The sequence below is a fragment of the Pholcus phalangioides genome, unplaced genomic scaffold (assembly GCF_987345545.1).
Source record: "Pholcus phalangioides strain wild (caught in Gottingen) unplaced genomic scaffold, Ppha-v1.0 ptg000015l_1, whole genome shotgun sequence".
Lineage (NCBI taxonomy): Eukaryota > Metazoa > Arthropoda > Arachnida > Araneae > Pholcidae > Pholcus > Pholcus phalangioides.
In genome coordinates this window covers 6,911,557-6,927,470 of record NW_028301608.1, presented here as the reverse complement: position 1 = coordinate 6,927,470, position 15,914 = coordinate 6,911,557, and the positions used below count along the sequence as shown (strand labels likewise).

General features: G+C 35.0%; 1 protein-coding gene across 1 annotated transcript in view; it reads left to right on the top strand.

The window, feature by feature from the left end:
• Nucleotides 1-15,914, top strand: part of LOC149075417 (SAM and SH3 domain-containing protein 1-like) — a 315,786-nt gene that overhangs the window by 136,898 nt on the left and 162,974 nt on the right. Inside the window, exon 3 of the mRNA XM_089242704.1 lies at nucleotides 13,435-13,532. Within this exon, the coding sequence (XP_089098830.1) occupies nucleotides 13,435-13,532 (98 nt within the window). The remainder of the gene's footprint in view (nucleotides 1-13,434; nucleotides 13,533-15,914) is intronic.

The following is a 15,914-nucleotide window of genomic DNA, read 5'->3' as shown; positions in this document are numbered from 1 at the left end:
TAAGAGATCTCTTATCCAAAAATTGTGACTGCAGTTTAAACCGACACAGATTGGTTAATTGGAGATCGACACAGATTGATTAAATTCAGGTTTTTAACCAATCTATATTGATCTTCTGTCCAAAAATTGTGACTACAGTTTAAACCATGTCGGTGAATACGGTCCTCAGAAACACATAAACAAAAAAAATTAGCGGCGGAATGCAATTATTAAAGAAGCAAAAATGATTGAAAATGATAGTCAGCTCTACTCATCACCTCCAACGCTTCTAGGCGAGAGATCTATAAAAACTTCTTCTCACTTTCTTTTCCTTTCTTTCTTCCAGATTCTCTGTAATTATAGAAACTAGTTATATTTTTTCTCCTCGTGTCTTTGTCCGTGCTGTACTTGATCATGTATTTAAATGACATCACCCTAACACTCTAGAGTTGTGGGATTAATTCATTCTTGGCGCCTATTGGCGTTCAGAATATTAATATTTACAATATTTTTTGAGTGACCCATAATAATTCGATCAGATTTTCTTATATTTTTGTGCATATTCGAATGAGTGGAATCGGGAATTTTTTTTCATAACTTTTTGAAGACGTCACTTTGAGACTCTTTCTTTGTAAGTTTGAATTTCAATTATTACCTAACTCGAAGGTTTGTTTCCAGTTAGTATGGTCTGTAGCTGATCGGTAGAGACCGGAAGTTCAGGCTAAATGCCCTAAATACATTTTTTTTTACTATTTTCAATTTTTTGAAATGCCTTTTTAGAATTTTTCCTGCCGTAAATTATTTCAATATTGTTTTATGCCTATTCGTGAATTTTACAGGCCATATCGGTGGAACTTAGATGTTTTTAGCATTGTAAATTCCAAATAATTTTTTTTTCTCTTAAAAATTTTCAACCCTTAATATTATGGGAATCGGCTGATTGCTCTCCAGATGATAGGATTCGAATTTCAAACGCATTCTCTTCCGTAACAAGTCGATTGTCACCAGTCTGATTCTCTTTATAGTAGGTGAATACGGATGGAGGAGGAGAAAATTTGGAACTTCGCAAACATGTTATTTAAGTATCTAGTAATCATATGCAACAAGGGCGTAGCAAGGGAGGGCCTTGGGGGTCTGGTCTTCCACCCGAAATGCGAGAAAATGCCCGAGAAAGGGGAAAAAGATGGCCAAATCTATTGTTTTATCACTTTGGTATCCCCCCTTCCCGAAATAAAAGTGCCCCCCCCCCCAGAACGAAATTTCTGGCTACGCCCCTGATATGTAAAAATTATGTGCAATAATTTTTGAGAAATCGAAAACGCGATGAAAAATTTGTTGATTTTGTTTGATTCGCTTGCCAGAAAATAAATATTCTATTAGCGTCCTCTGCTGTTGACTTAAAACATCAATTTCTTTTTTTTTTTTCGGAAAAATTATTATTTTTTGTTATTACTTTAATAAAACTTATAACAACTGAACTCAATTGTAGAGAAATTTGCTGCAGTGAAATATCGGTTATACATATATATACAGTATATAGTATAATTTAAACTTTTTATTTTGATCAGAGGACAAATTTTTCTCCATTTCGAGTTGTTTCGATTTTGTGCACGCATAAATTAATTTTGTTTTCTAGTGCTATCATCTTCAACTTTGAATGCAGTCGAATCCCGTTTTCACGAATACCGTTATAGTGAAAATCTCGTTTTAACGAACACTTTTCTAATCCCCCTAATAAGTTTACATAGGAACAATGCTAGGTAACCTGGAATTCCTTTATAACGAAATTTCGATATAACGAAGTGATTCCTCCGGTTTCTTGACGTTCGTTATAACGGAATTCGACTGTACTACTTTATAATTTCATACATAGTATAAGTTTTGGTCAATTTTTTTTTACTTTTTATCGTTGTTTTTTCCATCTGTGAAATCAATTTCTCAATAATTTATAGAATAATTGATTGTTTTGATAAGTTGTGGCCACTTATAAAATAATCGGATACACTGAAATATCGATTAATACGATGTTTTTTCTGCTTTCTTCACGTGTCTGAACCATTAAAGTTAAAAACTATGTTCCCATTGTGTGATATCAAGGGGCACGGATTTTTATGACCTGAAAGTGAAACGTCGTTGCTGATAGGTTAAAAACTTGAAATTTAGATTTCTTAACGTATCAGCAACGACGTTTCATCTTTAGGTCATAAAAATCCGAGCTCTAGTGTTTCTAGTGTTTATTTAATATGTTTTGAATGTAGGAAACCGGGCTGGATGAATTGTCTGTATATTCCCAATACTTAACGGTGGTATTTCCGCAATGAAGAGAAGCACTGATTTCTACTTAGATGATTTTCCCCCAATAAAGACTTCCCACCGCATTTCTTTTGGCGTCACTGTATATAAATGATCCGGATTATAACGTTCCCATTGTACGTTCTCCCCTCTTGGTACGACTTATTTTTGTCGTTTAGAACATTTTCCCGTTTATAACGTTTTTCATAATGTTTTCTTCTTCAAAAACGTGAGCCACATCGATTGCATTATTTGTCTCAAGATTATCTTTCGGTTCGTGGTTATGAACGAATTCCGAATTATAAATTTTTTGTATGATTTTCATTAGCATGGACTTTCTACTTGTACAATTTTCTATATATTTACTAAGTATTTTCTATACTTTTTTATATTTCCTCGCCAGTTATAATCTGCCGTTGAAGCAGTAGATTTAGTGAGCGCAGTCAATTTTTAGTGAGTTTCAGGATGTATTATGAAAATGATTTGAAAATTTTTTATGGTACAAAGAAGGAGTAAATTTTAGTGGTTTTTGAGAAAGCTACGTCTTATTGAAGTTGAAATTAAATTAAAAAACTATCGAAAATTAAAATCTTAATGCTTTTGCTAAATTGAATAAAAATATCTATAGTATTTGAGAAAAAAAAATTGAGTGTCAGAAGTGCATAGAAAATTTTTAAATGTTTCTGAAAGGAAGGAGATTTTTCTTATCGGAAAGTATGGATCGTCGTGCACCAACCCCCTTAGTGAAACGAATTTTTCTGGATTAAGGGGGCCCGCGTGTATGAGTGTCAGGGCCGTCTTAAGAGCATCATAGGTCCCCGGACCAAGTGATTTTTCCGATGCTTTACCAGGCACATTCGCGAAAAATTTAACTGCTTCTCATTATTCTGAGGCCCCTCTTCTCTTGAGGCCCCCGGGCCGTGCTCAGGTGGACCCATGCGTTAAGACGGCAGTGATGAGTATCGACTCGACGTTTCTCGTAGGTCATTGGCTATCAATGAAACATGATAAGAACCAATAATATCAAGTAAGAAATAAATTTTATATACTCCGCGTGTTGTTACCTCCATTATTATTCTCTCCTTAAATTATAGTGCAATTATCAAATGAAATGAACTGTTGAATATCTAATTTTTCAAATATACAATAATTTTTTATTGCTTTTTTCAAACATATTGAATGAAAGATGTGATGCTTATTATTATCTCAAATTTAATGCATAACCTTGGAGCAAAACAGCATAAAGATTTTTTTTGGTAAATTGTTTTTCTCGGTATCGGTACATGATGTAAACCTAATGTATATCTCTTTTCGAGTTCTTTGTGTAATTGTTCTGCTAGGATAGCAATCAGTATTTTTGAACATAAATAGCAATACCTTGTACACGTATAGTTAACGTACGTTGAAATTAATAAATGATACATTGCTTTGTTTGATATTATTGTTAAGTCGTATTTGAGAAATAGCACTTCAAACATCGTTTACATTTTCTGTGATAAGAGTTAAAACAAAAGATTCACTAAATACGAAAATAAATACATGACAAAAGACAATCATTTCTATAGAAATTTCAGAACAAATAGTGACATGAATTTTCCGGATATTATATTCCCTCATAATTTCCATGTTTGAAGATATTCCACTTTCTCCGTCTCACACAAAATATCTCCAGATTTATCATCTTTTTTTTTTTAGCCACAAAAGAGGAAACACGAGGATCAATTCTAAAGCACCAACTATCAATTCTTCTCGAATGGACGTATCATTAGAAGAACAAATGTAGCCAATTTACTTCTGTTATGTCTTATACGAATCCCACATTCTTTCACAATGTTAAATGGATAACGATTTCCAAGTCGCAAACACTTTTAAGAAACGGAAAGAACGTGTGAAAATTGCCATGTGTTTATGCAAAAGTATGGAGGTATCTCGCTCCTATGAATTACTCTTATTTTTTTTTTAAATATATTCTTCCTTTCTTAAAGAACCTTTTCTACACACTCATTGGTTTAAGGAATAATTTTCGGAAAATTGCCTTTAAGCGCGTATTTCGCTTATAATGAATGGATCTCTCATCCTCTCATCTCCTCGTTTTGCATTTGCTATTTTTTTTTACTCTTATTACTCCCTTATTTAAATGGTTTACCCTAGTCCCGTGGATAATTTTTTCCCCTTGAAGATTCTGTACTTTTCGGGAACCCGGATAAAGAAAATAAAAAGTATAAAAACCACTTATAACCGCTTCTAAATTTTCTTGAAAGCTCATCGCTTTTGGCTATAAATTATGCGATTTTATTCATAAGGATACTTCCTTTTTATATCCCTTTCTATTCCCATTTTCAAAGCCAAATGCTTATTTCTTTTGCATTTCCTCTATTTCAAATGTTCTCGAGAAATGCCTTGTTTAAGTTATTCTGAAATTTGAAACTCAGAATATTATTGACTGCGGCAATAAAAAAAAATGAGTAAAATATGGTGGAATGATTTTAATTTCCGTTTTTGGGTAGTTCGTGCCAATAGATATTCAAATTGTGCTTATAATTTACGATCACGTGACTTTAGTTTCGGGTTCGGGAATGCATAAATTACCAGTTTTTATGATGTAATTTGGAAAAAAACGAGGGCTGTTTTTGCATCTCTTATGGGAAAAGCTACTTTTCTTTGAACAATGAACATTCTTTATGGAATAAAAATTGAATAATAAATATTGGGTGTTACCATGTGTGAAGGTGAGGAAGGCAACTGAAAAGATGCACAGTACATTTATTACAGAGCCAGGTATAATTTTTTTAGCATAGTTATTGGCTGTAGTAATAAGATTTTCGTAATTGAAGGAAGAGAAATGAACAGATTTGTTTTGTATCATCAGCGTAAAGAATGAGTTAATAATCTGGAGAAGGATCAAAATACATTTTTAGATATTTATCAAAATCTATATATATAAAACTAGCTATAATACCCGGCGCTGCCCGGGTTTTCTTCAATGAGGCTGTTAGAAACACGTGATATCTCCCTCTTTCTTTGAGGGACATGCAAACCGTGTCTAAGTAAACCAATATGGCGACTTCCTGTGCGACTCATGAAATAAACAAATCTAGATTTAAAGAAACATAGAAATGAATATATATTTTCTTTCCTTTTTTATGTATTTCTATTCCCCCCCCCCAAACTTCAAGTTAATAATCTGCCTATTTCAGCTTTCAAAAATGCTTAATTAAAGCTGTGGAATTTTTCGATGTACTTTTTATGGGCCCATAATTAATTTTAAAACAACCTAAACTGTATGAATTGATGCAGTTGAATATCAAAAGATAATACGGAGACATTAATTTTTCATGCTTGAGAAGATATAAATAAAAAGTTGAAATCAATGTTATTACATGAATACCCAACTCAAAAGTAGGTCCGGCTAATTACTTCATATTCAATCTCCAGGGCTTCGTATATCTCTAAGCAAACACAATATTTCAGAAATCGGGAATTCTATACAATTTTTAAAATTATTGATTTGGCGGAAAACCCCACCAAATTTCAGCATTTCTACAGTAAAATCGGCAATTTCAACAGTGATTTCTGAGTATCACCCTTTTCGTGACCCTCAAAGCGATGCTGATGATGATTATGACGTCTATTCAAAAAGCCTCATTACTGAGAGTATTGAAATGTAATTGTATTGAATAGTAGTATGTGTAGTATTGAAAGTATTGGCAAACCATTATAAAGGCATAAACTATTATACATATACTAACAGGATTAAAGAAGTGATAAACCATTGTAAAGGCATATACACGTCTGAAACGCATTGTTAGGGAACCACGGTAACCAAAGTAAACGTTCGGAAAGTGATTGTTGAGGCCCGAAAACCATTGTTGCCCTACAGTTTTTTGCCCATTTGGGGCACTTACCCTGCTCTGACAAAAACTGAAAGTAGCCTATCGTTTAAGTCGGGTCTCATTTTTATATATGCAAAATTTGGCGACAATCCATCTAAAATTGTAGATTTGTATAGAGAACATACATGCACACACACAGACAGACAGACAGAAAATCAATTTTATATACAGGGTGATTATAAAAAAACTATCCCGACATATGGGCCCCTAACTATCATACCATTCACAGAAACTGAATGAAATTTTGGCATAAGGTATTCTGATGTATGCGCTCAAGAATGATATTGGGGTGGAATATCAAGTGGAATATCAAAGCCTTTAAAATCAATGATTCTTATTCCAGACCATTTTGAAATCTGATCCCCTTGTACGTACATTGAATTCGCATTCACATATTTGAATAAATTCCTCCTTACATAAATATTTTAATATTATTCGATTAATCACTGATTTAAATTTTTACCATCACATAAATTTTTGCATGATCAAACTCATCCGGAGATAAATCCTACATCAAATACAATTAGTACGCAATCAACGTGGCAACGAATTCCGATTTCACAGCAATAACGCATTGATTATTATTCATTTACATAATATATTGCGTTAAATGTGATAAATCGGGTTATATATTATGCATTTTAAACGACCAGTTTTGTAAATATGACGGATTTCACTACATTTATCACCTTTACTGGCGATTATGCATAATAACCAAGCGACGTCGGTACACATGATAAATCGTGCTGAATTCATCATATTCGCCGGCCATTATGAATAACGCCATTTCGTATTGCTAAATATGATAAATCGTTGTTCCGTTGCCGTGATAAGATTTATTATATAGAATACTTTACTTGTGAGCCAGAGTCTTAACCGGATATAATGAATTTTGATCTAACGAATTTTTTGAACAACCCCGAAATTACTCCTATAATTAACCCAGGCGAATTTTTGAAATCGGTCCCCGATGTAACGAACTCTCATTTAACAAATTTTACGATCGTATCCCAATATAATAAACTCCAATTTAAAATTTTTCAATCGTTCCCAGAAACAACGATTTCCATTTGATGAATTTCATGATTTAACGATTAAACTACTGATTTCATGATCAAATGGAGCAATTTGTCAATGGGAGTCCGGTATCTCTCTCTCTCTCTCTCTCTCTCTCTCTCTCTCTCTCTCGGGGTTTAACTATATTTTTCAAACATTCTAGACTCAAGGAAACAGATATTTTCTGGATTTTATGCCGAGGTGAACTCGAAAAGAAAAGTCATTTGGTCTCCTCTGGGACTCAATCCCAAGCCCTCTTTCATTCCGGGCAAGCATGTTACCATCTACACGACTGAAGACACGACCATACTTATACAAGGATGACGTCACTCTCCGCTACCATACGAAGGTTTTTTTAAGAACTGGCTGTTGCGAAGATATATTTTGGAAAGAGAGAAAAAAATCAACTGTTCCTGCGGGGAATCGAACCCACGTCCTTTCACTTTCCGGGTGGTAGCGTCAGCAGTTGTGAACTTGGCCTGAGTGTGGTCCGGCTGTACATGTACGGTTCCTTTCAGTGCACACGAGCTCCAAAGAAAGATTGAGAGATTCGGTGCCTTTGTAGTCTAGTGGTTTACGGCGTTCGCCCGGAAAGTGAAACGACGTGGGTTCGATTCCCCGCAGGGGCACTTGAATTTTCTCTCTTTCCAAAATATATCTTCGCAACAGCCAGTTGTTAAAAAACCTTCGTACGACCTTGCTTTCCTTACTTCACGCATTGTGGCGTGAGGCGCTGATGATCATGTGTCTTTTTTTTCCCGAGTTCCCTCGGCATAAAATCGAGTGGTTAGGGAACTAGCTTCTCACTGTGCAGGTCTGGGTTCGAATCCCGGTTCGGGCATGGATGTTTACTAACACTAACAAATTCCCTGGACGGATCATGCTGATCCCTTGGGAATACGTGAGGATCACGTTTATAAAAAAAAAAAAAAATCCAGAAAATACCTGTTTCCTTCATACTTCATATATTGGGCTAAAAAAAAGCCGTTTCTAGATTCATTTGGGATTTTTTTTTTCACTTATAACATTGAGCAATTAAACTTGGGTATTATGCATAATCAACGGTAAACGCAATAAATTTCAAGTATTTATCAAATTTTCCAGGTACTCTTGGGTATTATCTATAACCATCGTAAAAGTGACAGATTTATCAAATTTGACGAATTATTGACGCTTATGCATAATAAGTGATTATTATTCATACCAACCACTTATTATGCCTAATAACCGATTTATCACCTTCAGCGTAACATATATCACCATCCATTTTCAATCGACTGCTGGATGAAAGTCTCCTCTAAATTTTTCCATTCTGCTCTGTCTGATGCTTTAGCCATCCAGTCAACTTTTCTGATCAAAGACACTTTTCTGATCTCGTCGATCCATCTTGTGTGGGGACACTTTTCGGACGTTTAACACCACGTGGGTACCAATCCAGAATACTTATGGTCCCTCTGCTGTCCTGTCTTCTTGCAATATGTACAGCCCATTTCCATTTCAAACGTTTAATTCATTCCATGATATCATACATCTTTGTGTGGTTCCTTATCAAAGTGATTCGTTTTCTGTCTCTCCTTGTGATGCCTAACATACATCTTTCCATGCTCCTTTGTGTTGTCTGTAGCCTTTGTATCGTCTTGTTTGTGAGTGTCCATGTTTCAGCTCCATAAGTCAGTGCTGGTAGCACACACTGGTTAAAAACTTTTCTTTTCAGGCATAATGGCTTGTGGCTCTTCAGAATTACACAGTTTTTGCCAAAAGTGCTCCATCCAGTCCTGATCTTTCTGTTTATTTCATTAATAATTCCATTGTCTATGGTAATTTCTTGCCCCAGGTATACATAGCTTTCTACTTCTTCTATCTCTGTGTTGCTGAGCAAGTTCGTCTTCTTCAACGCAAAGAGGGTGGACACAACTTTCGTCTTTTGCATATACCGTAACATATATATGTTACGTAGATGCGATAAATACGGTTATTATGCATAATCGTCGATCAGTTTGGTAAGTTTGATAAATTTCCCTAAATTTATCATTTTTACTAGTGATTATGCATAGTACCAAGTGTCGGTAGTAAATTTAATGAGTAATAAAAAATGACACTTCTACCGGTGATTATGCATAACACCCAAGCGTCGCTTAGTTGCTAAACATGATAAATCGCACTACATGATATAGATATACAATACATGGTAATTCATACTTGCATTGCATCATTATATAGGGGTACGATCACGAAATTTGTTTTCACATTATGTAGGGGTCAGACTGTCACACATAGGCCTACTAGATTCATTTGGAATTTTTTTTCTGTTTATCAAATTCACCAATTACAATAGGGCAGCGGTTCTCAACCTTTTTTGACTCGCGGAGCCCTTTCTGGTATATAATTTCTATTGCGGAGGCCCGTAGGCCTATTTTTTAATTATTCATCAAAGTTACTGATTTATTTTATATTATTTAAAATATTTATATATATTTTTTCGAATTCACTGGGTTTTTTTTTATTTTTCTCGAGCACCGGTTGAGAACCGCTACACTAGGGTATTAAGCATCATCACATATAAAGGCGATGAATTTCAAGTATTTATTAAATTTACCAACGACGCTGGATTATTATGCATAATCTCCTGTCAAAGTGGTAATTGTTTTAGTATTTATCAAATTTACCAACGATGCTTGGGTACGTTGCTTAATCGCTGGTAAAAAGTGATAAATTTATTGAACTTCCAAAGACGATTGGGATAAGTGTGCATAATAACCGGTTATTATGTACAATAACCGATTAATCGCATTTACCGTAGCATATATACACGTCAGCAGTAGCAAAACAGCCGCAGTGCAGCAAATCATCCACCCACCGCGTTTTCTGTTGTTGCATAAGTGAAACAAGGAAAGTCTTTAAACCGACCGCATTGCGTGCCGAGTGCTAAAATGAAAATCAGTGCTTTTCCCAACTGCAGTCAGTGCACACACACACACACACACACTCACCGGGGATGAAAAAGAATTTCACCAAGGCACGCAGAAGAAACTCCACTGAGTGGATAGAGAGAGAGAGAGAGTAATTTGTTCGAGCTGATCATGCAAATGTCTTATTCGATTTGCAAGACATGTGCTTCCGAAAAAAAGAATAAGAAGAGAAGCCACGTGTGCGTCAGCGATTCCTGATTAGCTTTGCATTACCTCAACAACAAGAACACCAAACTAAATAAAAAGACGCCAATTCCTCCTCCTTTTCAACTTTTTTCGTTTTGTTTTCTCTACCTTTGCATTCGATTTTCCTTTGTTATATATGTACTCTGTCTTTTTTTGTTAATTCTGTTCCCATCGATTGTGAGACGAGGGAGTAAACGTACCGCAATATAAGGGTGTAACTAATTAGATATGCACTGAAAAGATTTTCTATGAGAAGAAACCATTGAAGAATTCCCGAGGAGCGCGCTCGTGCAAGTGCCGAATCTTATTACCACAGAATAATAGAGAGACACACTCTCTCTCGCGGCAGTCATTGTGTCTAAGATGGTGTACTGAATCATATATTTTCGAATCGAATTCAAATTTCTGTGAAGATGTTCATGTCTATTATGATTATTTTTCTCGTTATATATACTACTTGAATATTCAGAAATAATGTAATCTACTCAAAAATGCATTAGAGCATCATAAGCATGTATACTACGCCATGACATTGCCGAAAGCAATTTATTAAGTAGAAGCTTTTGAGTTGTAGAGCCGTGATCTAGATGAAAATTTTCCAAATGTTAAATCTACATGGATGGTTCTCAACCGGGGGAACAAATGTTCTCCTTGCGGCCCTTGGGGAAAATTTTAAGGAGTCCACAGATGGAAGTCAAGTGAGAGGAAACAGTCAGGGGGTAGGTTATTGAAGAGGCCACAGGAGACACGCCAACAACTTTAAAAAAACATAGATGAAAAGTATTCAAGTTCATTTTTCAAAATAGGCGATTTTGTCTATTGGGAGAGGGGCGGATTGATGAAGTTTTTTTTGGAGGAGATAGACACTATAAATACTGAGACTTTATGGGTTGGTTTAGGGAGGAGAAATAGTTTTCCGAGTGGGTGAGCGACTAAATAAATTAATTTAGAAGAGTCTGACTTACAAGGAAAGGATCCCAAGTTGGGATCCAATCTTCAAAAAGTTTTGAAAAAACTTACACTGATTCTACTCATTTAAATATGCACGGAAATATAAAAAAATCCGAAAGAATTATTACGAATCACTGGAAAAAAAATGCAAATACCGTATTGATATTTTGAACGCCAATAGAGGCCAAGAATGAATTTAAAGATCCCGCTACACTAGAATGTCCGAGTGACGCCATTCCAATAACACATGGCAAAGTGTGGCTCAGACAAAGAAAGAGGAAAAAAAAACTAGTATTTTTCTAGAACAGAGAAGCTGGAGGGAAGAAAGGAAAAGAAAATGAAAAGAAATTTCTCAATAGACACATCGCCAAGAAACCCAAGACGCGATGATTAGCCGACCGCTATCATTTTTAACTATTGTTGCGGCTTTAATAATTGCATTCCGCCACTGATTTGTCTATTTCTTTCTGCGTGAGATGAATGTACTTGAATTCTTTTATAATTTTTTAAGCACGGCATCTTGGACGACCCTTTCCTCGTAGGATAAATATGTGGGGAAAAGTATGAAAAGTGTGATTACTTCAAGAGAATTTGATAGCTCTAACTGTAGGACACTCTCTTCCACAAGACAGAGGCTGATGAGTATTTAGCCCGACTGCTCTGTGGTAGTGTGGGCATTATGATAGACTTGCGTCACAAACATTCAGGTTTGAACTCGGCAGGCGGCATAGTGTTGGTCGGCTGAAGTTTGTTTTGTGTAGTTTTCCCAACTTTAAGGTTGCGATTCTCAGTCACCTCGTTGGGCATTTTGTCTGTTGTGGCGTTGTTTTTGTATTTGTATTTAAATGCGTGCTGGTCTCCCATTTAAAAATGCCACTTCGCAACGACCAGGCACATCTTGAGGACTATGCTAACATAACGTGGAAATTCGGACATCTTTCACTTCCGATATGGAAGACAGATTACAGCATGTCTCAAACACGAAACACGCATATTTACGATATAAATACTTTAGGGGCTCCACATAATGCATACGCGCTGAAGTTTCCAGCATGCACTAATTACTGTATTTATAAATTGACCAGACGAATGTTTAGGAGATGTACGGTTTTGTAGTAGTTGCCAGGAGGTACTTTGATCTACCTCATTTAAAAGCTTTTTATACGCTGTAAATTTACTCAGAAATCAAGTTAATAATTGGAAAGGGTCTCACATCTGGATGTTGAGGATCCTGGTAAGGGCTGGGAGGGGTGGTTCACAAAAAGAAATTATGATAAAAAAGAGGGGGGGGGCGAAAAAATTGGTTTGCATCTTGGGTAAGGAACCTACAAAGAAAATGCCCCGAGATGTCCAGAAAACGGTATGAAAAAGTCCAGAAAAATTTAAAATTTAAGTACATAGCGCGTGAACAGAAACAAATGGAAAAAAAATAGTGACGGAATGCAATCAATAACGCCGAAAATGTTCAAAATGATAACAGAGTCGCCTACTCATCGCTTCACTTTCCTTGGCGACATCTATAAAAAAAAAACTTCATTCCCACTTTCTTTTCCTTTCTTTCCGCCAGCTTCTCTGCTCGATTTCTTTCTAACTAGAAAAACTACAGTGATTATATATCTTTCTTTGCCTGTGTTGTACACTATTATATGTTGTTTGAAGAACGCCACTTTAAAACTCTAGGATAGCGAAATATCAAAGTCATTCTTGGCTACGTTCAAAATATTAACATTGACATTTTTTTGAGTGACCCATAATAATTACACCGGATTTTTTAAAAAATATTTTTGTGCCTATTTAAATGAGCAGGAAATTTGTGGTAATTTTTTTTTCAAAACCCATTGAAGACGTCACCTTGGGACATTCTCCTTGTTAGTTCCACGTGAGGGGGAGACGAACCAATTTCTCATCTGTCAGAAGGCTGATGAACGTGTCATCTCCGGACAGCCAATGAGATTACTTCGCCACCAACTGAGAATATCTGTCATAAATGTAGATGAAACGATTGGAAATTTTTTTTATTTGGATCCCACTTGTAGTCCCAGAGTTTCTATTGATGATATCGTGTCCGTGAAAGCTTGCATTCCTTCAATTTATTCATTCATTCACAGCCAAAAGACTGCCCGAATGAGCCATGGACTTCGAACGCAAGTGACTGGCATCATTCGTCTCAGCATCGGTCGACATCATCTTTATTGTCTTTCTCGCGGTAAGTAATTGAAATTTAAGTAACATTAATTCATTCCCGTGCATATTTTAAGAATATGCATGGGAATGAGTCTTGTGTACACGAATATTAAAATCACGTATTTTGTACTACAAAACTCGTTAAAAGAAAAGTTCAAAATAAAAATTTTCTTTTTGGAACGTTTCGGTGAAGATTAAAATTCTGAATAATATTAGATATTTCGCAATTCATGAGAAATTTCATAATTTATGACAAGATATTTCCGGAGCTATCGAAAAAAAATAATAATTTCCGAATTAATGAAAATTCAGTTTTGTTTAAAAGTAATCTGAGTTAAAAAAAAAATGATTATCAAATAATATAGGGCCATTTGATTCGAGGACCTGTGTCACGTCGGGCTCCACTTTGTGAATCTAGATGCCGCAATATGACTTGTTAGCTCTCAAGGGCTTTATGGATTTTTTTTTTTCACTCGAATTGTCCTAAAGGTTGAAGACCCCTAATTTAATAATTTAACCCTCTAAAGGGTCTCACGACCCTTAAAGTCGAATTTTCAAAAATGACTTTTGAATCAATCGAAAATAAAATACTATAAATTTCGTGTCAATCGGTTAAGTTGTTCTTTCACAATAAAAGAAATAAATAATAAATTATAGTACAAACGTATACAAGAAAAAAAGCACTTAGAACACGATTTTTTCTCGGATTGCAGTATTGAGCTCATCCGTAAGATTGGAAAAAACTACTGCCCCCAAAAATTCTGAAAATTTTGCAAAAATGTTTATTCGACATGTGTTAGTAAAATAGACCTCGGATTTAGCAATTGACTAATGGGAAGTCTTTTTTTAAAAAATGATGAATTTAGATTTTTGAAATTTATATATTTTTTCAAACTTTAAAAATTCATAAAATTTTAACGACTGTTCAGATATCCAAGTTTGAGGTATATTTTACTGAAACATGCCGAATATACATTTCTGCAAAAATTCGGAATTTTCGGAGCACGGTAGATTTTTCTTTAATCTCACGAATGAGCTCAAAAACTGCAATCTGAGAAAATCGCGTTCAAAGTATTTTTTCTTGTATACATTTGTACTATAATTTATTCTTTCTTTCTTTTATTGGGAAAGAACAAATTTAATCAATAAACACAAAATTTTTAGCATTTTATTTTCAATTAAATGAAGTATTTTTGAAGTCATTTTTGAAAATTCGACTTTAAGTGTCATGATACTCCCTTGAATTAGGAGTTCCTAACTTATGAATCGCAAGGACTTCTGAGATGGGTCGTTCAAATCTATTAACACCCAGGGTCTATTGTGCTATAAGTCACGACCCTAACTAAAATTACCAAGTCTTCCGAGGAGGGTCGTACAAATGCGTTTACAGCCAGGGATTCAGGTCACGACCCAAGCTTAGTTAGAATGGGCTTCTGACATGTGTCGTATAAATCCACTTACAGTCAAAGATTCTTGATCTACGGTCAATAAACAAGTTTGATTCTCAGAGGCTTCCGAGACGTGTCTTACAAATACACATTACATACAAATTACAAATACACAAATACAATACACATACAGCCAGGGGATCTTGTGCTGCAACCCACACTTGATTCGTTGGGTCTTCCGAGAAAGATCGTATGAATCTATTTACAGCGAGGAAATCTTGAGTTACGGGTTACGACCCTAACTTGATTCACAGGGGCTTTTGAGATGGGTGATACAAATTCACTCTAACAGTCGTGCTATAAATTTTCACTAATTCAGAAAAAAGAACAGTCCCGTGGATCGTGAAGCTGATCTTTCTGTTGATTTTGGGTCGCGGCTGAAAAAGGTTAAGAACCTCTGCCCTAGAGTGTCATTTTTTTGTTAGTAATGGTATATTTTGAAAATAATTTTTTGGGTTGAGATTTATTAAAGAAAAGAAATTTATTCAGAGCTTATTAAATAAAATTAATTTTAAAAATAAATGCATTAATTAATTTTTTAAAACTATTTAGATAAATTGAATTTTTTGTTGCATAATGAGAGTTATTAATAAGAGGCACCAAAAGCATTTAAAAATTGATGAATTTGGTCGTAAGTATACTTTCCACGGTTTCCATGGTTTGAAAACATTAAAATAAAGATAAAATGAAACTAATTACATTAACTTTCACATCTGTCAGTAAAAACGATGTTGATCATATAGAGAATTTTCCACATGGTTGGCCATCTATGGTGACAAAAAAAAAATAGAGCCATGGTGCAATTTTTCGAACACAGTTATTAAATAAGATGTGATACTTCCCTATTTCGAGCAGCAAATGTTAGCCTTAATTTTTTTTTCTCTTAAAAACAAAGATGTGGCATAGTGAGTAGCAGACTCGCAACATAAAATCACACTCAGAAAAATGTCCACTCA